The 27,224-nt window shown below is 43.1% G+C and overlaps 1 protein-coding gene across 7 annotated transcripts in view; it reads left to right on the top strand.

The window, feature by feature from the left end:
- Dock10 (dedicator of cytokinesis 10) overlaps positions 1–20,033 on the top strand; it is a 261,047-nt gene extending 241,014 nt beyond the window's left edge. For 6 of the 7 annotated variants that reach the window (XM_085697762.2, XM_085697760.2, XM_085697753.2 and 3 more), the window contains exons 51-57: positions 6,009–6,155; positions 9,080–9,290; positions 10,788–10,978; positions 15,025–15,125; positions 15,313–15,451; positions 17,013–17,088; positions 19,273–20,033. In XM_085697762.2, the coding sequence (XP_085553888.2) occupies positions 6,009–6,155; positions 9,080–9,290; positions 10,788–10,978; positions 15,025–15,125; positions 15,313–15,451; positions 17,013–17,088; positions 19,273–19,334 (927 nt within the window). In that variant the 3' untranslated portion in view covers positions 19,335–20,033. The remainder of the gene's footprint in view (positions 1–6,008; positions 6,156–9,079; positions 9,291–10,787; positions 10,979–15,024; positions 15,126–15,312; positions 15,452–17,012; positions 17,089–19,272) is intronic. The other variant, XM_085697755.2, reaches the window with a different exon arrangement.
- Positions 20,034–27,224: the final 7,191 nt, after the last annotated feature.

Raw genomic sequence — 27,224 nt, 5'->3', positions numbered from 1 at the left:
TTTATTCCAGATGCCTGAATTATAAAAAAAAAGTACCTTTTTTTTTTTTTGCACACATTGTCTTTCTCCACAAAAGTAGAGGGTGTAATCTAGAAGCTTCACACACAAATGCACAAGGTAGATAGGGATAACACATGTTTTAAATAGATTCAGAATACATTGAATACTGGAGATCACTTGCTATCATGAATCAAATGCTTCAGCAGTGGCTCTCAACCTTCCTAGTGTTGCGACCCTTTAATAAAGCTCCTCATGTTGTGACCCCCCAACCATAAAGTTGTTTCCATTGCTACTTCCTAGCTGTAAATTTGCTACTATTATGAATTGTAATGTAAATATCTGATACGCAGAGTATCTGATGTGCAACCCCAAATGGGTCACAACCCTTAGGTTGAGAGTCATTATGGAGCTGAAGGTGGTGAGAAGTTGAAATAGTGACTGTTTTCAGGATGAGAGTCCTTCCCTGAGTCTTTTGCAAGGAATCCTTTTGAGAAATAGGGTTCTATATTAGCAGACGTTGGTCCTTCAGAGGTGACGGTGATTCTGAACACAAAGAATTAAAGAGAACAAACCTTCACCCAACACGCAACATTTTTAGAGATTCAGAAAGAGGGATAGAAAGACCTAGAACATAATCAGACCAGAAATTATCTACCAGTATCAAGAACTCTCAGTACAAGGATTGTCTTTGAAATTGCCTATCTTTAGCCATTATTTTTATCTACAAAATCGACATCTTTATGTGGCTTGATATAATTATTATCCATTAAGGTAGAGAAAAAAGTCTTTCCATGTTCTGTCACTGTTCAACTCTTCTCACATGAACAATGCAGACTTTTCTGTAATTTTTTAGACTCCTTCCCACCTCCTTGCCATGTGGGTCTCTTACACCATCATCTGTAAACCTGGGTTCATGAGTCCTTAACTCACCTACTAGAAGAATCCTTGAGAACCATATACTAAATGGACTGAGAGGGCCATTCGGGGATGTTACTTTCAAGTGACCTAACTTTGTTCTTTTTTCAGATTTCTTAAAAAAATATGCTAATGGTATAGCTACTTTTTTGTTACGGGCAGGACTATCAATTGCTTTTGGTTAAGAAAAATAAATCCAATCAGAGTTTAGAAATAAAAATATCTTTTTATATGCAGAGCTGATAACCTTACCTAAGCATGATCCTCCCCAAGGGCCACCATCAGCTGCCTTTGGACAAAGAGCACCTGTGGAGTGAGTTCACCCTGACAAGGAACAGATCAGAACTCTAATGATTGCTATGCAAATGATATTCAAATGCACACGCCAGGGCACCCAATGGCAGTTGTGAACTGTGGTATTCAGCAGGAGTAGACAGCTCCCATCCCTTCGCCTTGATAAGCAAACCAAAGCAGGATTGCGCATCCTCCTGAATCTGTGCAGAATGAAGGTTCCAGAACTCAGAGATGAACTCTCCAGTGATTAACATAATCCCTGTACTCCAAAAAAGCAACTTCTTATTCAAGATGGCACTTTATATTCCTCTAAAACACACCTTTTAACATACACCCAGATGCATCTTGCAATCGTGCTCAAGCGATTGTGGGACTATAACACAGCATAGGCTCTTTGCCTCTACAAAGTCCTCTGAGCACATCGGTGCACTGTGTGGACTGGTGTGTCCATCTTATTGTGTCGACTAGGCTATTTAATAGTAACCATGTCTGCAATGAGGCAGACATTAACAAGCAAGGTGAAAACCCTTCCTTCACAGCAGGGACTTTAAAAAAAAATGCGAGTCGTTCATAGCATGGAGTTTCTCACACAGCAGCTGGTATCCTTGGCTATGGATATAACAGCCGGCAAAAAGTAGCTCTCCAACTTCCCTCAAGGATTTGTTGCCAGAGTAAGGAAACAGCAGTAGCAATCAAACACTGCCTGTAATCAATGAAACCCTTAGGCCCTAGCCTTTAGTAAGAAAACAAGCCAGCAAATGTTCCTTGCATAGCTTCAAATATCAGAGAGCCCTGGAATTACTTAGCTAGAAAACTTGGGGTGGAGGATGTTACTCAGTGTATTAGTGGATCATGTGTCCTTCGGAGTAGATGTAGTTCAGAATCTGGCTGGGAAAGAGCTTGGAGGGCGTGGGGAACATACAAGTGTAGTTGGAAACAAAGTAACATCTCCATTTTGAGATGCAATAGACTCTTCCAGGTCTTTGTCTATGTGAAAGTAACTGATCTTTGCTTGCTATCTATCTATCTATCTATCTATCTATCTATCTATCTATCTATCTATCTATCTGTCTGTCTATCTAAACATAATTAATGCACTCGTTCTTACCAGGAACAATTTTCCTGCATTCTTGTGTTTTCTCTTCTGAAAGCATTTCGCCTGCTGCTAACCAAATCTTCTTGTTCTGAATTGTTTTATTTGTGAATGTTGGACCTTTCTAACATCAAAGCAGGGACACTTACATTTGACATCCTGGTTCTCATGCAAGGGCACTTCAATATTCTGAAGAACTTTGTAAAAAAAAATCTACAAAAGAATCAATAATTTTATTTGTTAGTTTATTGAAGTGGGGTTTTAGCCGTATTTAGTGCCTTGAGGTTTCACAGTCTACGTGTGCTAACTCCACTGACCCAAATTACTTACTTAAGTAGAATGTGCTTCTTCAGAATGACAACACATTAAGGCATATACTGCATTATAGAATAACTTTGGGGGAAAAAATTAAACCAGCTGTAGCCACATGCAGGCCCCATTGTCCACTGCCTGGAAATGCAGCCAATCCACAACCTGGACCCTAAAGCAAAGTGGGGAGCTGCTGCTTGTTTTGCATTGCACACACACACACACCCCAGTCTTAAATTGTTGACTTGGTGGGCAAGTCTGAGAGCGAAGCTTTCCCTCAGATCATGCCTTGCAGCTCAGTGGCCTCTGCCCTCTTCAGTGGTTTCCTTGTCAAAAGGTAAGCATCCATTCCAAACACTTCCAAAGTGCCACTGGTCTGGCTGGAAAGGTGCCTTTCTTAAACCCTGACAAACAGCACATGAATTCTGCTACTCCCTACTTCTTACACTTTCTCAAAACTATTGGGAATGATACACCACATCACACCACGTGTGTGTGTGTGTGTGTGTGTGTGTGTGTGCACGCGTACGCACATATGTACACACACACGAAGGGTGGGTGGGGGTCTGGGATGAGGAAGATGGTACATACATGATCATCACTCATCACACATAAAGCAGCAAACACAGAAAGTAAACTTCAGGGGGAAGAAAAGGTCTAAGGATTATTTCTTTCCTACCAAATCAATGGCCCAAATGTGGCGAGGACCATCAGTAGACATGCTGGAAGAAGGAAAATTGACAGCTCTGATGCAAGAGATGCTGGGGATTGTTTTCTTAAGCAATGGACTGCTGCAAGCTTTGCATAGAAGCCAGAACTCAAGCTGTCCCGTGGCCGTGAAGTCTTCCTTGGTTGTCATCGTCATTGTCGTAACTCATACTCACGAAACGTCTTTGTGGGTCAGACCCTGCACCTGGGTGCTCCTAACGCATGGCCGAATGTGTGCTCGCCGTCCTACAGACCAAGGAGTAGGCACAAAAGAAAATCATAGGTGACCACCAAGGTTGCAAAGTCACAATAGCCACAACAAAGGTCTGCTTCTGTCTACTTCCTGCTGACCCCGGATGCAGAAATTTATCAGGAGGGAAATCCACAGTGAGGGTATCTCGCCACACTAGCTCCTATGCTACGGGGGGTGGAGTCTTTTCATGAAACTGGAAGACATTTCTTCCCCCTGTTGCAGTTGAAGTTGTAAATGTTGCTTTGGCTGAGGCCCTTCGGGAATTCTGGTATTTGGCTTCCCAGGTCTTAGTCCTCTGATGTCTCACACTGTCAGTTTTCGCTACTGACTCCTGACCTTGAGTCTGGCAAAAGCCCACAGTCAGCCGTGGAAGAAGCAAAGCAGGCAGGCGTTCAATGGGGAGAGAACCAGATCTCTCTCACCCCTGTGGAATCTAGGGGAGTGGCTGGGAACAGCTTTTCAGCTTTCTGTGCTCTCTGCATCATAGCCCCCCCCTTCTAGAAGTTCAGGAGCAGCAGGGGGAGCAAAGGTATTCAAAATCAGCTCCTTGCGTTTGCACATTTATCAAAAGGATTATTCAAGATTAGCTTTTTCATAAAGAGCCAGGGGACACTCACCAAATATATTTATACCTTTGTGAGACATACGTCTTCCAAAAACAATTTTATTCATCTATTTATTCACTGGACAGATACGGTGACCCCCATTCCTAAAGGCCAGACAGTGTGTCAGAAGCTGGACATGCATTGCTTCATGTGCTGAAAACACCATTAGGAAGATGGACACGCAGTTAGGCAGTGCCTGATTGACAGGAAGAGAGCTTCTGCAAGCCCACAGCCTTCTGAGATGCATAATGAACTGTTGATGCTCACACTTACCTGAGAACAAGGGTTGTGCAAGTGTTCAACACCAGACAGCTGTGAGCTTAATCATTTTAGGTCACCTCTTACCATCCATGAAAGATAGGCAGCATTAGGACATTTGTCCAAAATCTTTCACAAGGAATGAACATTTTAGTCAAAAATATTTTCCCTTCCTTTCATTTGTGTGTGTGTGCCGTGCATATGTATGGATTTGTCATGCAGAAGTATATGACTGCATGTTTGCACGTGTATGTGCACACATGTGTCGGGGGTCTATGTGCACATGAGTGCTCATGCATGTAGAGGCTGGAGAGAGACTCAGGCTTGATCACCTTATTCAATGGGGCAGAGTCTCTCAGTCAACTTCAGAGACCACTGACTTGGCTAGCTTCTTTAACCAGCTTACTCGGAGGCCTCTCTGCCTCCATTTTCTGGGGCTAGAATTCTAGGAAGGCAGTTCCAAGTCCAAGTTCTAAGCATTGAAATCCCAGTCTTCACACATGCTGCCAACTGCATAACCACTGAGCCATCTCCCCCATCCCTCAAAAACAAGTTTGTTTTTTTAAAGAAAAAATAGTGTTATTTCTTTTTGGACTCAGTAGTTTTACAAACTTCCAAATCTATTCCTTTGTAGGCAAACTCTGCAATCAGAAGAAACAGAAAATGTAGGTTCCTTGCTCTGAGCTCATCTGGTATTCTGAGCCCACACCTATTCCACAGGGTCAGGAGGAGACATGCTCCTGTCTCTTCAAAGAGAATGAATTATAAGGCATTTCTCACTTAGTTATCTACAGATAATAGGATCTTCTTTTTCCCTGGCTTCAAACCAGACAGATTTATGAAGGCTAAAACCCACTGGGATCTGAGGGAATAGAAATCATGGCATGGGCGTTATTTTTAGTCCTGCAACGTCCAGCCTTTCAAGAATTTAAAAACTGGGTGATTGGTGATTAAGTTACATATGGCTAGCTTGTACCTTAAAGTCTTTGAAGACAAAGTAATGTGGACTTTTTAAATAGCTGTCACTGGAGCTCATCGTGGGCAATTTCTGTCACGATAACAATAAAGTGTCACGGGTCTTCGCCCCAGATGAAGTGGGAACACGCTTAGATACCCTTGCGTGCCCTGTGGTGTCGCCTATGATGTTTTTAAAGATTCATAGAAGACTTCACTTAAAATGATAATGAATGTGCTAAAGAAATTGCCAGACATTACTTAAAATTTTGTGTTCTACTTAAGACGACCACAAGAGGGCATTCTTCCTCCAATTTATATGCAAGCAAATACTTCCTGATTTCTACAAGTAGAGGAGATAAGTATAGGATCTGTGTTGACATTCCTTTGTCTCACTGGGGACAAAGTGTCTGTGTTATTATCTGTTCATGACACGGTATTCTATTTTCTTTACCTCTCCTTTTCTGGTTTTAACTTCATAGGCTTCTAATTAATAGCTTCAGACACCTGAAAAACCGAACCTTTTTTTTTTTTTTTAAGTATATGACTTTTTGCCTTGCTGTGATTTGTCACGGGAGTTCTCTAATAAAGCAGGTGGCTCGCTGTGTATCTCCCCTAGGGATTCTTCGAGGAGGAGGAGGGCAAAGAGTATATCTACAAAGAGCCTAAGTTGACAGGTCTCTCGGAGATTTCCCAAAGACTCCTCAAGCTCTATGCAGACAAATTCGGAGCAGACAATGTGAAGATAATCCAGGACTCCAATAAGGTAGGGGAACAGTGTGCAATGGGACTTGACTTGATCTTTTTCATCTTGTGAGTGTTTTAATTTCCTAGAAGACCATGCAAAATGAACTACTCAAAGTATTAGGCATTTTGCTTATTGGTTGGCCAATGAGTTAGAGGGAGGTATGTTTGTTTGTTTGTTTGTTTTTATGTGCTTTTATCTACCTGAATTTGTGAACACTAGGTTTATGCAAGTGCTCACAGATGCCCAGAGAGGGCGCTGGGTCCTCTGGACTGGTGTTCCAGGTGGTTATAAGAGCTACCGTGTGGGTGCTGCCAACCAATCCAGGTCCTCTGCAGGAGCAGGGAGCACTCTTAACCACAGGGCCACCTCACCAGCACTGTTAGATGTTTTCAACTGAGAACTTTAATTTAGCAAGTCTCCTGCTTTTGCATTTCTACTTCCACGTCTACCATTTGCACTTGGATAGCTGCTAAAATGTTAAAGTGGCTGAGCTCAGAAGCAGAGCTGGAGGAAAACCAAGAAGGACATATTTCTTTACCCAGTCCAGAAGGTCTTTGCAAGCCTCACCATTCTGAGAGAGCTGTCCTGCCTAAGAGTCAGACTTGCAATCACATGGTATGAAGTTGAGCGAATCCAAAGAACCTCTTCTTGGGTGCAGGAAGCAATGTATTTTCTCATTTAACTACTCTCAGCTTCCTCATGCATTACCATTCTTTAGCCAATCTCTAGCTAACATCTGCCTGCATGCCACCCCAAGAGCTAGGAGCTGGAACACAGAATCACTTCTTCTAGACTCTCAGTTCATATGCATGGACAATCTTATGTGCATAGCTGACTAAATAGAATGCATTAGAGCATCGTGAGAAAGATCACCAAGCAGTGCAGGAAAAGTTCAAAGTATAGGGCTATAGACAGTTCAGTTTGCATGGTCAGTGCTACCCAGAGGAAGTTGTTTTTTGAGTACCCGAATGCTACTGAAAGTTATGAGCATTCTGAGCAGCCCAACCCATGCAGACAGGAGGGACCATTTGTGTTCAGAATAGCAGGTCTTTGGTGGGTTGGATCAGAGTATGACCATGAGGGAAAATTTGTTAGTGACTGATGATAGAGTTCTACTAAGCCACAAAACAAAGTCGTTTCTCCCCTGCTTTCTCTAACAAAGCTGATAGTTGGAGGAAGTTGGCATAAAATTCACAGGTCTAGGCAAAAGTTATTACCGATATATCCATCAATCTTTGCCTGAAAGATACAGTCACATTTCCTATAAAAGCAGGCAGAACTATTGTAGCAGTGATCCATACACATGAAAAAGTAAACAAAGGGATGAGAAACGGGTAGATGTGATATCAGAACAGCCTGGGCTTTCATTCCACTATACCAGCATGTATCCACTGGTAATCATTAGTAATCCATCCTAAACCTCCATTTTGATATGTAATGTAACACGAGGGCCGGCTTGTTGGGGTTTCTGTCCCGCCCGGTACCCCAACAAGCCAGCAAGTCCCAAGGAAAATCACACGGAGTCTACATTAGGTTATAAACTGATTGGCCCATTTGGTCAGGCTACTTATTAGCTCTTATAACATATATTACCCCATTATCCTTATCTATTTTAGCCACATGGGCTCAGTACCTTTCTCAGTGTGACAGCTTACATGTTGCCTCTTCGGTGGTCTGTGCAGGAGTGGCAGAGGAACCTCTCTGCTTCCCAGAATTCTCCCAGTCTCTTTGCTCCACCCCTACTTCCTGTCTGGCTTTCCCGCCTATACTGCCTGCCTGGCCAATCAGCGTTTTATTAAAATATGATTGACAGAATACAGATAATTCTCCCGCACCAATGTAAAATGATTGCACTTATGCCTACTCCACCAGGTAAATACTAATAGCATTATAAAATGTATTTAAAAGGTTCCTCAAATTTCTAAGATTGGGTAAGAAGTAGAAGAATAGAAATATGAAGAAGATTTAAAACAGGCTTAAAATTCAAGATGTCTTCAACAAACAGGCTGAGAAACATCCTTCCCAAGCTCAAAGGGGAGCCAGAGAAGTTTCCTCAGATTTCCCTGAGCTGTCCAGCCTGTTTCCTTCCTGTTTGTAAGCCTAGGAACCAAAGCAGCTTGGCAAAGAAGTTGGGTAGAACAGCTTATTGCTGATAAGGATTTGAGGTATGGCAAATACAGAAACTTAAAGCAAGTAACACCCAAACATCAGAACCTGAGTTCAAATCCTCAGAAACCTATATAAATGCCAGCTGGGCATGGTGGCCCACCTGCAGTCCCCTCCTCCAAGGACAGACACCTAGGATTCCCTGGAGTGAATTGAAATGCAAGTCTAGTTTAACTGAGACACCCTGCCTCAAAGGATAAGATGGAAGAGCCAAAGAGGATGATTCCCAGGCCTCCACACATGCATGCACACCCATACACATGCACCAACGCTCATGAACAAAACATATATGCACATATACAACACACACACAAGAACAATGAAAATACAAAAATTTGCTGTCATTTAACAGGCAGTCAGGTAGTCTGCTAAGGGAGACACGGAACCTTCCTCTACATTGCCAGTCCAAAGCCAATGGTACCAGTCTAGAGACATGGCAACACCACAGAGGAACACAGAGAAGTGTTTCTGCTTCCAAGAAACTTTCACTCTGCACAAGGGTGACTCGTTACAGAGGGGACAAAGAATAAAAGTTTAAATAATGCCCTACCCAGGAATCTGTGTTGAAAAGATCCACAAGGTGATCTGGCTCCAGCTTGGTGAACTAGCTCTAAGTCCTGTTGCTAACCAGAGCCAGGCTTCTTACCCACTGCCAGTCTTCCAGTCTTCTATGGTCCAAAGAGCACAAAGTTCTTTTTATCCACCAGGAGGCAGCAAGGGAATTCATAAATCACCTGTAGCTCACCGCTCTTGCGGTACCCTTAATATTTACACAGGTAAACCCCAAGGATCTGGACCCCAAGTATGCCTATATTCAGGTGACCTATGTGACGCCATTCTTTGAAGAAAAGGAGATCGATGACCGGAAGACAGATTTCGAAATGCATCATAACATCAACCGCTTTGTCTTCGAGACACCCTTCACTCTGTCAGGAAAGAAGCACGGTGGAGTTGCCGAGCAGTGCAAGCGGAGGACCGTCTTGACCAGTAAGTGCAGATGAAAACTTCTCCACCTCGGGCCAAGACCGTCTTTTTAGAGGCTAGATTACCTAAGTCAAGTGTGACTGCAGGGGCTGGGGAGACAGCACAGTTAAGGGAAATGCTTGTTGTATAACCTTGAAAACATGCGTTCCAACCTAGAGCCCACCAAAAAAATCCATGCATGCAGGCATGTACTGGTAATCCCAACACTGGGCAGGCAGAGACAGGTGGATCCCTAGGACATCCTGGCCAGTCAGCTTAGCCTGGTCAGGGAGCCCCAAGCCCCCATCTCGTCCAAGGCCCTCTCTCAAAAACAAGGAAGACTGCACGTAAGTACATACCTTTGAGGTGACTTCAACCCTGCAGGCAAGTTCCTAAAATGCATTGACCTAGAGCTGTTTGGGGGAACAGGAGTTTTGCCCCTCTTTATGTTCTGCTAAAAAGGAAACTCCTTAGCCAGCTGTGGTGGTGAGCAACTCTGATTCCAGTAGTGGGGAGGAGCCTAAGTTGAGAGCCAGTCTGGGCTACCTAGTCAGATTCCACCTCAAAATAAGAATAAATTTTTTTTAAAAATGGGGCCTTGGAGCCTTGGGGGGACACTGTCAATAAAATTAGTGAGTATTCCCTTGGGCGGGGATACTCACAAGTGTCATGATGTCACACCATGGTAAAGACATGGACACCAAATGCTCCTTTCCTCTCCCTGGATCCACCCTTGCCTGTTTCTGAGTTAGCAGCTATTGGCATGATAGGCTTGAGGGTAAAATTCTCCCCAGTGTATGATTGCAGCTCTTCTCTAGGATGAAGGTAGGACTTGAATACCTCGTTTTATGCTCTCTGTATCTGCCCTGTGAACTAGTCACCTCTCCTTTGTTAATAGACACTGTGCTCCCCAGGATCCTGGCAATTCAAATAAATAAAATATGACCAGGCTCTCATGGTGCTAACAGTGAGGTAGAACAAAGACCAAAGTAAAAGAAGAATCTCCCAGGAAGACAACATTTAAAAAACTAATTTTTTAACGTGGGATATAAATAGATCTAGGATGCTAAAGTCCACAGAGATAAAAGGGTGAAGGCCCTCTGGAGGAAGATACACTACTACCTTGAGAGACCCCAGTTTTGAATTGAACCACCAAGAATCGCGCTGACTTCTAAACTATGACAAGCATTCATTCACCTTCAGGAAGCTGGCCAAGGGGTTTGTGGTGAAGCACACCGAGAACCAAGCTCCTGTCTGCTCTTCTCTACAGTGAGAAGCCATTACTGGAGCTCTGTGTGGATTTCATTACGGTGGTGGCAAGTTTCAGTGCTTGCTGCAATCCTTTCAGGGTTTGGCGGCTCTGGCAGTCTTAGCACAGCCCTGAGAAGGTTGGGGCGAGCTTGTGAGGGTGGGAAGGGACTCCAGAAGCAGCTGGAGACAATACAAGATCCTGAAGACCTTCATGGAAACCTGGGACTTTTCTCCGACCCTTTAATAAATCTTTGTGTGGCTTTCGTGCAGCCAGCCACTTGTTCCCCTATGTGAAGAAGCGGATCCAGGTTATCAGCCAATCGAGCACAGAACTGAATCCCATTGAAGTCGCGATTGATGAGATGTCCAAGAAGGTCTCCGAGCTTAATCAGCTGTGCACGACGGATGAGGTGGACATGATCAGACTGCAGCTCAAACTGCAAGGCAGTGTCAGCGTGAAGGTCAGTAAGCATTGCCCAGAGCTAAGTCCAGTGAAACTGGCTATAAAATTCTCCAGGAATTCTTTTTAAGTATATAAGAAACATTCTGGCTGTTTGTGATCTATCCATATTAGTTACTTTCCCCAACGTTATGAACAAATACCTCCAAATTCCTAAGGTTAAACAACTTAAGGGGTGGGGGGGTGGGGGTGGCTGTCTCGGTCATAGTTTGTGGGTACAGTCAGTAAGATGGCAGGAACATGAAGTGGCTGGCCACAATATGCCCACAGTCAGGGGAAACAAAAGAATGCTGATATAAAAATCATTTTTATGCAGCCATGGAATATTGTTCCCCACATTTAGGGTGAGTCTCCCCATCCCAGTTCAGCTAATCTTGAAAATCCCTCACAGACATACCCAGAAATCTATCTCTTGGGTGATTCTGAGTTCTTTCAGTTGGCAACAGTAACTACCTAAGGCTTTTCTTCTCTGCACCTTTAAAATCAGATTAATGCCTGCATGGGTGGAGCAAAGTTCATAAGACCCCACTTCTAGTTGAAGAGCTAAAGGCAGTCATGAGCTGTGTTTGGTCTTCCAAGCCTCAGTGGTCAGTCCCAAACCCATGTACATATGAACGACACTAATTGGGTTCAGGAGGTTGTTTGTGTGGGGTGAGTGTGCACAAAACAATGATAATACAGAAGAGGTCATTAATTGCAGAGGGGCAGGGGAGACTCTGTAGGTTGGGAGTGGCCGTGATGACAGAGCAGTGTACGTATGTATAAAAAACTCCAAGAATAAAAATTCAAATTTTAAAAATGAAGCAGGAGTAATACTCCCTTGTGTAAAAGTACCACATTTTCTTTATCCATTCTTTGGTTGAGGGGCATCTAAGTTGTTTTTAGGTTCTGGCTGTTATGAATAACGCTCCTGTGAACATAACTGAGCAAGTGTCTTTGTGGTGCGATTGAGCATCCTTTGGGTAGATGCCTGAGTGGTATAGCTGGATCTTGAGGTACATTGATTCCCAATTTTCTGAGAAAATTCCATATTTATTTCCAAAGTAGCTGTACAAGTTTTCACCCCCATCAGCCGTGGAAGAGTGTTCCCCTTGCTCCACATCCTCTCCAACAAAAGCTTTGTTAGTGTTAATTGAGCTGAGCCATTCTCACTAGTGTGAGATAGAATCTCAGAGTCACTTTTATTTGCATTTCCATGATGGCTAAAGATATTGAACAATTCTTTAAGTATCTCTCAGTCATTGGGACCTATTCCTCACACTGGGTTGCCTCACCCAGCCATAATACAAGGGTGGGAGCTTAGTCCTTCTTCAACTTGATAGGCCCTGCTATGTTGACACCCATGGCAGGACTGTCCCTTTCTGAACAGGAACAGGAGGATTGGATTGGGAGGCAAGGGGAGGTGGGGGGAGAAAATGTTAGGAGGGGAGAGAGGGAAAGGGGCGATCAGATGTGGAATAAATAAATCAATTTTAATAATAATAATAGAAGCAGGGGTACTCCCAGGAAAAAAATTCCAGTGGGAAAGGAAGATAAATGAGATGGGGTGGGGTATGTGAAAAAGGCTAAAATTCATTATATAATTGTCTGAAACCACCAGAAAAATCTAAAACATCCATAGAAAAAGCTAAGCTTGGATTAAGGAAAGTTTCTTCTCCCTAACTCTCCCATATCATATACCTTAACAAATGAATTAACCAATGCATAAATATGGCACTCCATACATAACTGTTGTGAAGAAAGTTATTTGTGCTAAAATAAATGTTTTAAGAAAGGAAGAATCTTTAGTGGTTCACAAAATGTGCATTAGTGCTTATGGACTGAGCGCTGTGACAGAAGCAGATGGAGTGAACAGTGGGTGATGGGGAGAATGAAATAAAGTTTACAGAAGGGTGGGAGCCCTGAAGAAAGCCAAGGGCCTGTATAGCTGCTAGTCACACCCTGCTGAACATATACCCCTAAAACTAAAGATGCTAACATAGGAGGCTTGGTTGAAACAAAGTAAGGGAAGGGACCAGTAGTAAGGGACAGGCATGGCCTCTCTTGGGGTTCTCCGAGGAGGATGCTAGAATTGTATTCCAACCTGTCCCACACCGGGGGGAGGGTGTGGTAAGGCTCTCATCACAGGCACAGAGTTTAATTAGTAATTAACATAAAATACTATCTTAAAGTGCTATCTGTTTTTAAAAGTGAAAATTAATTTGAAAAGCTACAATGGGCAAAGTATTAATGTCTCAAGGCTGGGAAGATGGCTCAGTAAGTAAGGGCATTGTTGTGCAAACTTGAGGACCTGCATTCAAATATCCAGAATAAAAAAAAAAAAACCTTGATGTGACTGTATGCACACCTTTAATCCCAGAGATAGGGGCTAGAAGCTAGGAGATGGAGATTTGGGGTGGGGGTTCTGGAGCTTGCTAGTTAGCAGCCTAGATCAGATCCAGATTTAGTGAGAGACCCTTCTGAAGGAAATAAGGCAGAGAATGAGAAAGTGGAGCACCTTATGTCAACTCTGGCCTCTTCCTGTGCACAGAGACACACATTCAAACATGCATGGGGGGAGGGAGAGAAACGGAGACAAAGAGGGACTTCAAAATAGCTCAATTGATAAAGGCACTTGATCTCTGGAATCTACAGAGTTAAAGATAACTGACTCCTACAAATTGTCCTCTGACCTCCATGTATGCATCGTGGAACTTAGGTTAACAGAGAGGGGGGGAAGAGAGAGAAGAAATAAACCTAATAAATATGTCAAAAAGTAGACGTTTAAAATATCTAAAGAGAAAGAAGACAGAAATATAAAGTCTTAAACAAAACCAGACCAGTAGCAATGTCTTTCCCTGCTTTTTGATCTCTTGAATCTGTAACAGAAGAAAAAAAAAAATCACTGCTGCTCACCCTGATATGCTCAAGTCTTGCCTGCCTCTCTTGTCTGTGTCCCTGCTGGCTGACTCAAAAAGACTAAAATAGATACGTGCATACTCAGCTTGCAGTCAAGAGAGGTCAGCAGGCCTGGGCACAAAGCTGGGTGGAGGATGGGCTTGGAGAGCCAGAGGGGATGTAGCACCAATGGCGGTGGCCCCTGCACTGCGGCACCCACCTGATTCCGGTGCAACATCTGCTCCCATCCTGTCACAGTTCCATTTCTGCTGCTGGGTAATAGCCCCGGTTTACAATCCTGCTAATAGTCCCTCATTGTGAAAAGTCAGGGCGGTGGTGTGGACCAGCTGGTCGCATCCCATCTGCAGTCAAGAGCGGAGAGAAGTGAGTCCATACTTGCTCACTTGCACGCTTGCACACTTACTCGACTTGATTTCTCCACCATCACACACGTCGGGGACCCCTGCCTAGAGAATCAAGCTGCCCACTGTAGACTGAGTCTTTCCAAGTGAATTAACTTATGGAAGGCAATTGCTGACAGACACACCCACAGGCCAACCCAATGGAGGCAATCCCTTCATTGAGATTCTTTCCCCGATTATTCTAGACCACGTCTGGCATTGTAGGGCTGTGAGGGTATCTCAGTGGTAGAGTGTATGTGTGTGTGTGTGTGTGTGTGTGTGTGTGTGTGTGTGTGTGCGCGCAGGTGCCTTTGTATATCATATGCAAAGTTCCGGACTCAGCCTCCAGAACTGCAAAAAGAAAAAAAATAACAACAACAAAACCCAAAAAGCAAACAGCCTGGTTGTGCACCTTGTGGATCTTTTCTAGCACTTTCAAAGGCTTTATTTGCTGACGCTCACAAGCTAGCTGCTCTCTCCCTCTGTGGGTGGGTTAGTTTCAGTTCAGAGGAAGTTGTCACATTATAGGGTGACACGTGACTGATTTTGGCAAGGGGAGCACGGAATACCAGATTCCAGGGTACCTATTAAACAACAGTGACCCCTCAAAGAATAGCAGGTATAGCAAGCATAGAAAGTGGTGGATCACAGTGTGGTGGGAGAATGCCAGCGTACCATGTGGTTGGTCAGAGGACTGGACGTCCCTTATCATGGAGAAGGCTCCAGAGAGAGGAGAAGCCAGCCTCAGCCTAGTCTCTTCTCCCCACAGGTCAATGCTGGGCCAATGGCTTATGCCCGGGCCTTTCTTGAGGAGACGAATGCTAAGAAATACCCTGACAACCAAGTAAAGCTGTTGAAAGAAATATTTAGGTAAGGTTTGCTTTGTTGAAATGTTCTTCTAACTACCTAACACAGAGAGGCACAAAACCCCTAGGAAAGCCGCTCGATTAACCTTCAAGGTGGCAGAGTATCCACAGCCCATCTCTGGACCCAAGTCACTGAACTCAATACCTCTTCCTGTAGTGGGTTTTTAATTTGCCCAATGCTATCATTAAAGGCAATTCGCAGATGCGTGCGGGCAGGCTCTTGATGTAAATGAGCGTCTCATCAAGGAGGACCAGCTGGAGTACCAGGAAGAACTGAGGTCCCATTATAAGGACATGCTCAGTGAACTGTCGGCCATCATGAATGAGCAGGTGAGCATCCCTTGGTGTGACCCACAGTCCCTGGTCATTGCTAGAGGGACTGAAGACTCTTTTTTTTTCCCGCAAAAGTCACTATTCCTTTTTTTAATTGATTTTTATTGAGCTCTACATTTTTCTCTGCTCCCCTCCCTGCCTGTCCCCTCCCCTTCAACCCTCTCCTAAGGTCCCCATGCTCCCAATTTACTCAGGAGATCTTGTCTTTTTTCACTTCCCAAAAGTCGCTGTTCTGCACATCAACACTATGATGTTGAGTTGTTCTGTCCCCCGTGTACAAACAGTTCTTATCTCAAAGCACAGAAACACCTACAGAAGAAAGAATAGGAGAACTGAAATGCTCTCCACAATTTCTAGAGGTATTTACCCAAGCCATTAAGTCTGTTGACTCTAGAATATTCAGGTCTATTCAGACCCTGAGAAACACAAGGTTTGAATCCCTATTTTGGCCTGCTGCCACTCAGCCATTCCCTTGAGGATGTCACAATACTAGGATATGGGAAGACATTTCACATTTTGCCCGAAGGGGTTACTGTACCGTGCTCAGAGAGAACCTCAGGATTTCTCGTGGACCTTTCTCCTCAAGACTTCCTTGGCAGAAGCAAAGGTTCACAATTAGGAGAAAAGGATATGTATGTATATAAGATATATATGATGATATATATACTTTTGGGAAGTGGAAAAAGACAAGATCTCCTGAGTAAATTGGGAGCATGGGGACCTTAGGAGAGGGTTGAAGGGGAGGGGAGAGGCAGGGAGGGGAGCAGAGAAAAATGTAGAGCTCAATAAATATATATATATGTGTGTGTGTGTGTGTGTGTGTGTGTGTGTGTGTGTGTGTGTGTGTCATATATATCATATATCTGTGATAATATGATATATATCAAACTCTACTCCATGATCAAGTCATTAATCATCCTGGGTATGTATTCACCACATTCTGCATGACTTGCATGAACTGTGACCATTCAATAACGTCAGTATTTTGGAGTAGCTAAAAGCACTCAGTTGTGAGTCAAATGACCCTCCCTAGCCTGCTTTGCAACATCCATCATCCCTCACACTCTCCTTGGGTACCTCGCCACCTGCTGCCTTCCCAGTAATATGTTACTGCTGGGTTCATATTCGTTCCCTCGCCTCCCCCTAATGATCTAGTGTCATTACCACAGGGCATGGCAAAGACTGGAACTGCGATTTTAATTGCTTGTAGCATACAGTCTTTCTTTCCTGGCTTCTTCCACCCGCCCTTTTAGCTCACCACAGTAGCTTAAGGAGAAGAAATGGTAGGCTGGCTTATGACGGAAAGAATGAATCTCCATAGATAGAATTCCCAACAGAGATCATGTTGGTTTGAGATTTCTGACTGGTGATTGTAGTTAAACACTCCAGAGGGGCCTTGAGCATGTAGGACAGGCATTGCTAAATGTGGGATTAAAATGAAGAGAATGCATGTCAAAGCTGGGAACCACGGTGAAGCCATACTTTCCTCTCCCTGTAAATCACGCCTGGCCTTGAAACGTCCGGCAGAAATGTTTCTCTCTCTTTTTTTTTCCGGCAGCTCTGTCGAGGTCCGTGTCTCTACAGCTTCTGCTCCTCTGTGTCTAGCATTTCCCTCAGTACTGTGAGCAAAAGTGGTATGTTCTTCTCGCCGTACGTCTCTCCTGTCCTGCAGCCTTGTGTCCGCCACCCCCCTCCTCACCAGTCCTTCACCCTGTCAGCTTTTGTGGCTCAGCTTCTCTAAGTCCTCACTGCCACTCTGAGACATATAATAATAACAGCTTGGCTTTGAAAGAAAAAAAAAACATGCTCCTTTACCTTCTAAATATATATGAGCTCCTTTGTGTTTCGATATACAGAACTGAAGGATTCTCAGGATACTTGAAAATATAAAACAAAAATACAAAGACCAGTTGGTGAAGAGGAGAGAAAAATTTTTTTTTTTGTAAAGGAAACCTGTAACAAAAGAAGTAAACATTGTCTCTCTGCTTCCTGGAAACTGATCGAAGAGTAAAATCTGATGGGTCTCACTGCTCATTAGTCAGTAAAAGAAATAGATCTCTTGGGAGGAAAGGTGACCTTTCTGCTGGCCTTAGCTTACAACGGGGCCTGGTCACACAGGTGACAAGACGAGGGACTATCTTCCTTTGTCCAAGTGCGAACATGTATCCTCCAAAAGCAGGTACACAGATATTAAATGGTGAGAGCACTTAACCAGCTGAGCTTTGAAAATCAGAAACAATGAGAATCAACTGATGTAGAAATAGAAACACAAAATTAATTACACCATATGCACCCCCATAGGGCCAAGAAAAGTCTTAGCAAAAAAAAAAAAGAAAAGAAAAAGAACATGTCATTAAGGGAAAACCCTCAATATAAGAGAAAAAAGGGCCATGTACATAACACACACCTGTAATCTCAACTGAGAGGAGTAGTTCAGGATCATTATCAGCTCTACATAGTGAGCTTCAGACCAGTGTAAGATATGTGAGCTCTTCCTCAAAAAGAAAATAGGTAGAGACCAGTGAGATGGCTCACTAGGTGAGGTGTCGCCCCCAAGTCTGCCACTGGGGCCCAAATGGTAGAAAGAGAACTGACTTCCATGGCTGCCTTCTGGCTTTCACATGCACACTGTGTCATGTGTGCACACGTGCACATACATGTACCTACGCATTTTCCAAAAAGAAAGAGAGGAAACAGAACCCAAGATGGAGTAAAGCTGGCGTGTACAGTGGAGATGTGGGAAACGAGTAATTTGACCTGGTAGTGACAGGCAACCATTTCTTTAATCGGCAGCCAGAATTTCACACTGTTTCATAAACAGCCAAAAAACCAAAACCAGAAAAAACTTTCTTTGGCTGGGGCCAGTAGAATTCACACAGCATGCAAATGAAGAATAAATATAAGATGCTCTTTTGGAGTGGGTTTCCACTGAGCGAGAATGGAGGCAGAGTGATGTCAGCTGTGGTCATGAGTATCCAACTTAAAACACAGCGCTGGGACCAGAGCCATTCTGCTCCGATGCCAAGAAAGCGAGTTGTGAGCGCAATCTTGCTGTTAGAGACTCAGACACACGCTAAATGCATAAAGAACCAAATTATGTGCGCAGAGTCTCATAACGCTGGCCCTCAGGAGGGTGTGCTGCACGCCCGTGGCCCTCCCATGCTGAGTGCTCTGTGGCACCAAGCTCCTGGATGAGAGGAGAAGCTAATATCACACACATATAAATCAGCACAGCGGGACAGTGTGTGGGGTTAGTGAAGAAATCACAACTAGAAATTCAAAACACTCATCAAATCTCTTTTGTACAAAGATGAACTTCAAAGGCGACATCTGCAGTTTCTGTGGGGCTGTGGGTTGCTGTCTGCATAGGATCATCGTGATAGAGCTGAACACCATATTATTTAGATATATTGATATCATTTTCAGATGGGTCATATTGATTTAATTATACTCCCATTAATGCAAACGTTTGAATTCTTCCCCTTTAGGGTAAATGTTAGCAATATAAATTACAAATTTTTAAGCTAGAATGAGACGCTGGAATTGCTCAAATACATTTGTAGCCACTTAAACGTTTATAAATTCATATCTGACAGTCAAGGAATATAGTGAAGCTGCTTTCAGCATTCCCATGGCAACCGGCATATGGGCTTCGAAGAAAATATCCCTCAGAACTACTTTGACTAGGGTAGTTTCCAAACTTACTAACACCCCATTGGGAATGAGTCACTGTTCAGGGTTTTGATTCTGTGTTTGAGGATATGAAAATTGATCTCTCTTCATTTTGTATGCATATGTTGTATCTGTCTTGCTTTAAGATTATGGGCAGGGACGACCCAGCAAAGCGCGGAGTGGAGTGACCCTACACGCGTGCAACTAGCAAGGTGACCCCGGCTGTGCCTGTGGTCTCTATCTCACCCAGTGCTGAAGTCTGAGAGGAGCCCTGGGGGATCCGACGCACCTCTCGGAGAACTCTCTGAACTTTTGCAGCTAATCTCGGGGAAGAAAAAAAAAAAGATAGATTTAATTTATTTGATGTTTTTACAGTGTTAATATTTTTGTTTGCCTCGCTAGCTTGAGAATTTTGTCGGCCTCTGAATTTGCACATTTCCTGGGATCCCTTTGTTTCCTCTGAGTGGTATTGATCAAACCACACTGAACATTTATCCTGCGATTCCAATGAACGTGCAGCTTAAAAGCAAACTGAGTTTGCTCTTGGGTATAATTTGTTCAATCCCAGGTCCTAGCACACATATTTTCAAGGTCAAAGTGAATGTTTTGTAACATTTAAGCATATTTCACATGTAAATAGAAATTTGTAAAATATATGGTTTTTATCGAATTTCAGAAGAATGTTTTTAGTTGATACTTACGAAGGTACTAAAATTATATGAGTAACGTTTCAGATAATGTTATATTAAAATATTTGTGTATGTGTAAAAAAAGTGTTGATAAATACTAATCTTTAAAGTTTGTGAAGTTCCTTTATTTGTAATATATGTGCTTTTAAAGGCAATGGTATGTGAAATTATAAAAGTATTTTGCTGTTGTTAATATAAATAAAATTACAGTTACTTTGCGCTTGATTTTCTTTTGAAGGTTGGGGTGGGAGAGTGCTTGCCTGGCCTGCCCAAGAAACCTGGGTTCAAGCCTCAGCATTGCACAAACCAGATACGGCAGTAACATCTGCTATCCCAACATGCAGGAGGTAAAGATGGGAGGATGGCAAGTTTAAGGTCACCTCCAGCTATTTAACAAGGGAAGGACCAGCATGAGCATGGGAGAAGTGGTCAAGTTACTTCTGGAACTGGTTTATTGGATGACTATCAAACCATCCGAACTCTATTCTTTTAATGCTTTACCAAAAGAGGGACCCAAGCCTCGGCTTGGAGGATCCTCTAAAGATGAATTAGACCCATCGAAGATTTCTAAATATGGGCTATTAGAATGATTCGATGGAAATATGAACCCAAATATTGATGACTGTGGTGGCCATCCACACATCTTCTATTCCTGTACCCCATAAACTTGTGGTAGGGCTGTACTTTGCTGCCTCTTGAGGAGTTAGCACAGACGTGTGATTTGCTGTAACCACTGAAAGGGGGAATATGAGCCGCTGATCAAAATCAACTTAGTTAGACTCTGAAAATCCAGTGGGCAGTTGTGCCTCACCCTCTCCCTGAGACAGAGCTCTTCAAAGTACGCAAAGAAGGAACCTGAAATCATCTCCCGAGTAAATTGGGAGCATGGGGACCACGGGAGAGGGTTGAAGGGGAGGGGAGAGGCAGAGAGGAGAGCAGAGAAAAAATGTAGAGCTCCATATAAACAAACAAATAAATAAACTTAATTAATCAAAAAGGAAAGAACCTAAAATCATGCCAGGTCTCCAGGGAACCACACAGAGCCAGACATGCACATAGCCCACATAACCTCCTAGTGCATGTAGTGTCGGAGAGAAGCAGTCTTGAGAGTTAAGGTCCCAGAGACTCAGGACAGGTTACAGTTGCAGCGCTATGCTTGCTCTCACCAGTGTGTCTCTCTAAAACTGAATGACCATCAGTGAGGTTTGGTATTGGCTGACACACTTTACTCGGTAGCCTCTTACCTCATGCCCATCCAGCCTCAGCTGCAGTGGAGTCCACGGGCCCGCCTCCCGCTGCAGAAGGCAAGCTAGTGGATAGCAGCATCCAGTCACCTCTGATAGCTATTCCAGAGTCTTAGGTTCAAAGAAGGGGATCATAGTTGGGCTCCGTCGGCCTTTGGCTACGCTAGTCTTCTTAGCCAGAGTCAGCACAAGAGAGCAAGGAGAGAAGATAGGCGTTGGAAGAAAGCTTCAGATATCATGAACCCAGGAGAGACAAGATGATATTTTGGGTGAGAACTCTGACTTTTCAGGTCACATCTAAGTTCTCTGTCCTCCCATGCAGCCTACGACTTTAAAACTGCCCAGTGTTGAGCTGAACTCTGGCTCCAAAAGTCACATCCCGCACCATTCTGGCTCCTGTTCGCTTGATGTTTAATTTTCTCCACTTAAACTGTTAAACCGCCTGAGTTATTGCTGCTGAGGAAATCCAGGAAGATTGTATTGTTGATGTGTTCTACCCTTGGCCTTGCCTACGAGGTCCGAGTCCTCCCGCTCTTCCCAACCAGCTACCCACCCTACTCTAAAGAAACTGTTGGCAACAGGTGGCCAGCAGATCTGAGAAGGCGCCCTCCAAGGATTTCCCAGGAAATGGGCACAGTAGATCCTCTCCTCCTAGGCTCATGCCATCCTGTCTTTGCACCACAAATATTAGTATGGCAAAAGGTTTTACTGTGTTTTGCTCCTGACATGGTTTATAAAAGAAATTTAAATACTTGAGAAAGAGTGAAGACCTCTTTTGCAAACAGCATCGAAACAGGCCCCGGACCATCCCAGTCTCCTTACTCCTTCCTTCCTTCATTACTTCATCTACATCAAATATGCAGGAGAGTGATGAAACCCAACATTCGTGTCTTATCTCCACATAATATTTTTTAATTATACATGAACACATCAATGTCAGGCGCATTTACATAGATAGAACTCTAGCTTTCTGGAGTCTGTCAAAAAAATCAGGACATTTGGCAATGCTGGATTCCTATTTCCCTCAAGACATTGAATTTAAAATGAGACAGTTAAGCTTTTCACGTTTGCTTTCTGGCTTGCCTCAGTCATCACCAGGGATTAATCACCAGTATCAATTAGATCACGCTTATTTATGTCCTAACTGGAACTCATATGTTTAAACAGACTTCATGGCAGACAAATGTTTTGTGTCTGTATGTCTGTCCAGTTGCAGACAGCACAGCACCTGCTTCCAAGCGAAGCAAGGTGTGTTTATTTTTGATAACGTGCTTCTGAGCCTCATTAAGCCTTCTGAGAGAAGCACGGAAAGGGCTTGAGTACAGTGTTGGATCCACGTGATTCTTACACTCTGCACAGGGATGCACTGAGCTGCCTGCGAATTTGCTACCCCAAAGCCTTGCAGAGGATGATGCACCGTAAAGCAATGACCTGATTCTGAATTACCAAGACACTGAATCTTACTTGTATTCTTGTTCATCTTTATATAAATTAGTCTTAAATCAATTCCTCAAAATAAACTCAGTTTTTAAAAACTAGTAGAAACCCCCAGTTCTGCGGATTAAAAAAAAAAAAAAACAACCTGAAAATGAGCCCTAGACACCTAGTACAGATTAAGTATATCTTAATGTTAGGCCTGGCTCTGTCTCTTTATTCACATATTAGCTCACCATGTGGCCACTTCTCTTTTATTTCTCACTTCATAGTGAACAATTCCAATAAATAAATTATTTATTAAATAAATAAATTAGCACACTTCTTCAATTTTGATAGCAGTCACCTTAGAAACAAATATCCATTGTCCAAACCTCACAGCGTGCTTCCCTGTTCTGTATTCACACTCACTGAAAAGTCAGTGTCAATGGGATAGCAGGTGTATTTCCTGTGTAATGACTGATGACTCTCTATGGCACATGGTCCTAAAAAGGTAGCGAACATGTCACCAGCAAACTGGCTTTCAGTTCTGCATGAAGATTTCGCCTTATTTTCAGACTGGTGATTCATTATCTCATGTTAGTCAAAGTCCGGAAAGTCAAAAAAAAAAAATATCCTAATGTTCCCATGATCATCAGAAAATAAAAACACCTAAGAGCAAAAGTGATAAAAAGATCCTCAGCCAGAATATTATCCGCTAGGTTTACAAGTGGGTCCTCTGCCTCTGTACTTGCGTCAGTGAAAACCATGTAAGATATGCCACACATACTGATAACAGGATACTTAGTTCAGAACATGATAAAGTACATTTTACAAGATTCGAGTAGTATTCAACAGCATTCAACAAGCCCCTTTCCTTCCTCCTGTTTTCATGTCCTGACCACTTTCCTATGCCTATCCTTTCTAGAGCCTGTTTTCTGAGCTCTTATGGACATCTCATTTCCCCCCCCCCCCAACAGAAAGATCCCTCTCCCTTTTCTCCAGCTATTTAAGTCTCTTGCATACACATCAGATCGCTGTTCTGAGTGCTGTATTACCACATCTACAGCCACCCTTCAGCCAGAGGCCCTCGATTCCGTCAGCTGCTGTACGGCTAGCAAAGTCCTCCTACCCGATCTGTGTCCCTCAGTCCAAGGGAGCTTGCTCCCAGGACTGACTGAGAGTGAGAAATAATCATAGCTGCAGTTGGTTCTCATCTGAGTCCTTGCCCAGACAAAGAGAAAGAGAGAGGGAGAATAAGTGAGGACTTTTCAGGGTGGTGTCAACATGTCATTTGTCGGTGGTGAAGTGACAAATTGCAACCAACAGTCCTAGGGATTCACGTGTCCTGTCACACTGTTACAGAGGCGACCAGCATCAGGGACGGTGAGTCTTCATTTGCATTCAAAGTCTGATGATTACCGAGAGCTGTATCTGAAAGTAAGACAAGAAACTTGAAAACATGAGGAAGAGCCAGGCAGTGGTGCACACCTTTAATCCCAGCACTTGGGAAGCAGAGGCAGGCAGATCTCAGTGAGTTCAATGTCAGCCTGGTCTGTGGGGTAAGTTCCAGGACAACCAGGACTTTGTAGAGAAACTGTGTCTCAAATAATAATAATAATAATAATAATAATAATAATAATAATAATAATAATAATAATAATAAAGCAAATAAAGAAGAGGAGAAGAAGAAGATGACAAGGGAAAGCTCATTGCTTATTCTAAGCATTTGACAGTGTGGAAGGGAGCATGAGAACTGGCAATGTTAATATCTAAGACTCCACCCTCTGTACCGACACCCTGGGATTCCCTGTGGGAAAGCAAGAAGATCTATGGTCCTCTGAGAAAACCCTGTCCTTCTCTAGCAGGGAGTTCATCGGCCCAGTGTGTAACATGGCAAGGGTTGATCTTCCTATGAACATGGAAAAAAGCTGTTAAGACTGCTGGACAAAAAAAGCAAATTCGAGTTCAGAGCAGAGATGACTAAATGTTCCGAGTGGTGCTGGAAACGTCCGCAAAGAAAGTCTCATGAAAGCGTGTGTTTCTGTTGTGCTTAGATCTTCCTGCAAAAGAACACATGTGAGAGGAGCTGGGTTAGGTAAAGAATAATCTGGTGGAGAGATTATAGTTCATGAGACTCAACAGGCCCTGTCCTGAGTACACAGGGCTGATCTTCCAGTAATAGGAATGAGAAAGATCAAAACATTCTCAAAACTCACTTGGAGAAAGAAACGGTTTAAGCTTGAATGATTGGACAAATTTCAAAAACAAGTTTTAAATAGCACTCATGTGGAGAACTCCCCAGGAAATCTGTTTCCAATCTCACTGCCTCGCTTGAACATAGCTTCTTGACTAGATTCCTAAGGTATAAAAGATACCGACTTCTGAAACTTAGAGTTTTTCTTGTATTCCATCAGATGCAATACAACGCTAATCACTCAAAGGATGACTGGGACTTTTGCCTTGTTATGAGTAAGCAGTGGTATTTGCAGGCCATTTGACTGTACCGAATCAGTTTAGTAATATTTATTAAATATGGAAGGTAGGTGATCAATTTTTTGAGAACTAGTGAATAGTAGGAGATTCTGGAGATCTACTTAAATTCTAGTTTCTTTTGCTGTTTCCTCATTTTGTTTTACTATTTAACAAAGGTGAGGGGAAATGGAAAGTCAGCTTAAAAGCACAGGCTGGTCCCATGGGAATGTTTCCAGGCAGCAAACCCAGCCTGTGGGAGAGATCATTTGGTGTCTCATCTCAGAAACATTCTCACCCAGCCCATCATGTTCCACGAAGTGGCATCATGTTCTCAGTCTCTTCCTCCTGAACAGTCGTACAAAAGGACAGGGATTCCTTTAGTATCAGATTGGCAACTGGCAGCTAACAGCTTTGCAAAATGTAAGGCCCTTTACTTTTTACTTTAACATCTAGAAGAGATAAACAGAGTCTTTCCCAAAACAGAAATCATTTACATTAAAACGTTAAGCCTAAAAGTTGCGGATGATGGTAAAACAATTATCTTCAATCTTCCTTCTGGGGGCTCAGCCTCAGCTCCCATGGTTACTTATAAGTCGGGCCGGGAATGTTGGCCATGTATAGCCACAGCCTTTTCTAAACTATTGTCTGCTACGTCTGTAGTTAACTCGAACGACTAAATATGCTGTCTTTGCTTCCTTTTAGTTCTCTCCTCCTCTGTCTTACTATCATTTCTACTTTGAATGAGTCAGAATCCCAAGGGGCTATGGGTGGGTACCACACCCCAAGAGCGGGGATTTCCTAACATCACACATTTGGCAAGAATAGAACAAGATGTTCTGAAAATGCAAGAAGCACAAATGAGTGTAGTCCAGCAAATCCGTCCAACAGTTCCTGCTCCAGAGAGGTGCCATCTGTAGCAACATCTCTCAGACAGCAGCGCGTCTGTTTGTTTCTGGAGGAGCTCATGGCAACATGATTTTACTCCTCTGATAACAGCTTCCATTTGGCTTTATTATATGTCTATGAACATCATTAAAAGTAGGACTTTCTCAGTAAAGATCTCTGAAAAGGTCATAAGGATTCGTATTATTCTCTGTTTACCTAAAATTACACAGAATATATGTAAATCTATGTGCACACAAATAATATATAGTTTATATTTTTGGTTGTGAGCCTAGCCTTTAACAACTGAGCCATCCCTCCAGGCCAATAATCTATAGTTTAAATGGAATTTTCTTACACGGGTTGGCAATGCTCTCCCCTGCCCACCGAGAGCCCTAGACTTTCAAACAATAAGTAATAATACAAGGCGAGAAAAGCCTCCATTGGAGTTGTTGGTGGGGATAATCCAAGAGACTCCCAAAACATTATTGACTATTGCTGCTTCCTTTGGCTGCCTCCCAGAGATTAAAGATAAGTTCATATTGCTGAAAACACCATACATATCAGATACAAGAGCTCACAGGATCCAAGCTGGACCAATCTGAAAGTCTCCTCTGTGAGAGCTGGCAGTCATGGTACCAGTACCCAGATACGATGCCTGTGAACTAAAACAATGACTAGGGTGGCACAATATCCTTAAGGGTACAACAGTGGCACACATACCTTGGTGGTAACCAAGAACTAACCAATGGAACTCAAGGCTCACTCAACCGAAGGGAAATCATGCCTGACATTGGAAACCTAGCCAACTACCTGGAGATAGTGTGGTCGTGAATCCTGGAGGAGAACCTACAATGTCTGCAAAACTCCTAGCTGCATTTTAAGTATTTATCCTTGAATTCATAGATAAGCATAGCTCTCAACTCTCATAACAAAGAAACAAATCCTTATCTTTGCAGCAATCAAAAACCATGACAGGAAATGACCGCTGATCAAAATGCAGAGAACAGGTGGTCACAACTGAAGCATGCACAGCACCATTCCTGCCTCTGAGGCTCAGAGAACACCGAAAAAGAGGGAACAGAAAGGTTTTAAAGAGCCAGAGAAACAAGAAGAGAAGAATGAGATTGTGTCTCCTCAAAACATCAGGGAGCTCCACCCATGAAATCTCAACAACATGATTGCCTAAACAAAAACAATAGATATGTTGTCCCAGAAAGGGGAAATTCAAAAGGGTCGCAATTCTAGGCAAAGAACAACAAGAAACTAAGGAATACTTAAGGAAAAATAGAAGAGCCTCTCAGTTCCAAGTGGTCAGATCTAAAATCATATACAAACAAGTAACATTGTACAAAATGAGCAGACTGAACTCATATATATAGTTGTGAGTGTGTG

The sequence above is a fragment of the Myodes glareolus genome, chromosome 1, assembly GCF_982192425.1.
Source record: "Myodes glareolus chromosome 1, mMyoGla1.1, whole genome shotgun sequence".
Classification (NCBI taxonomy): Eukaryota; Metazoa; Chordata; class Mammalia; order Rodentia; family Cricetidae; genus Myodes; species Myodes glareolus.
Note: the sequence above shows the minus strand (reverse complement) of the source record. Positions and strands in the feature narration are given on the sequence as shown.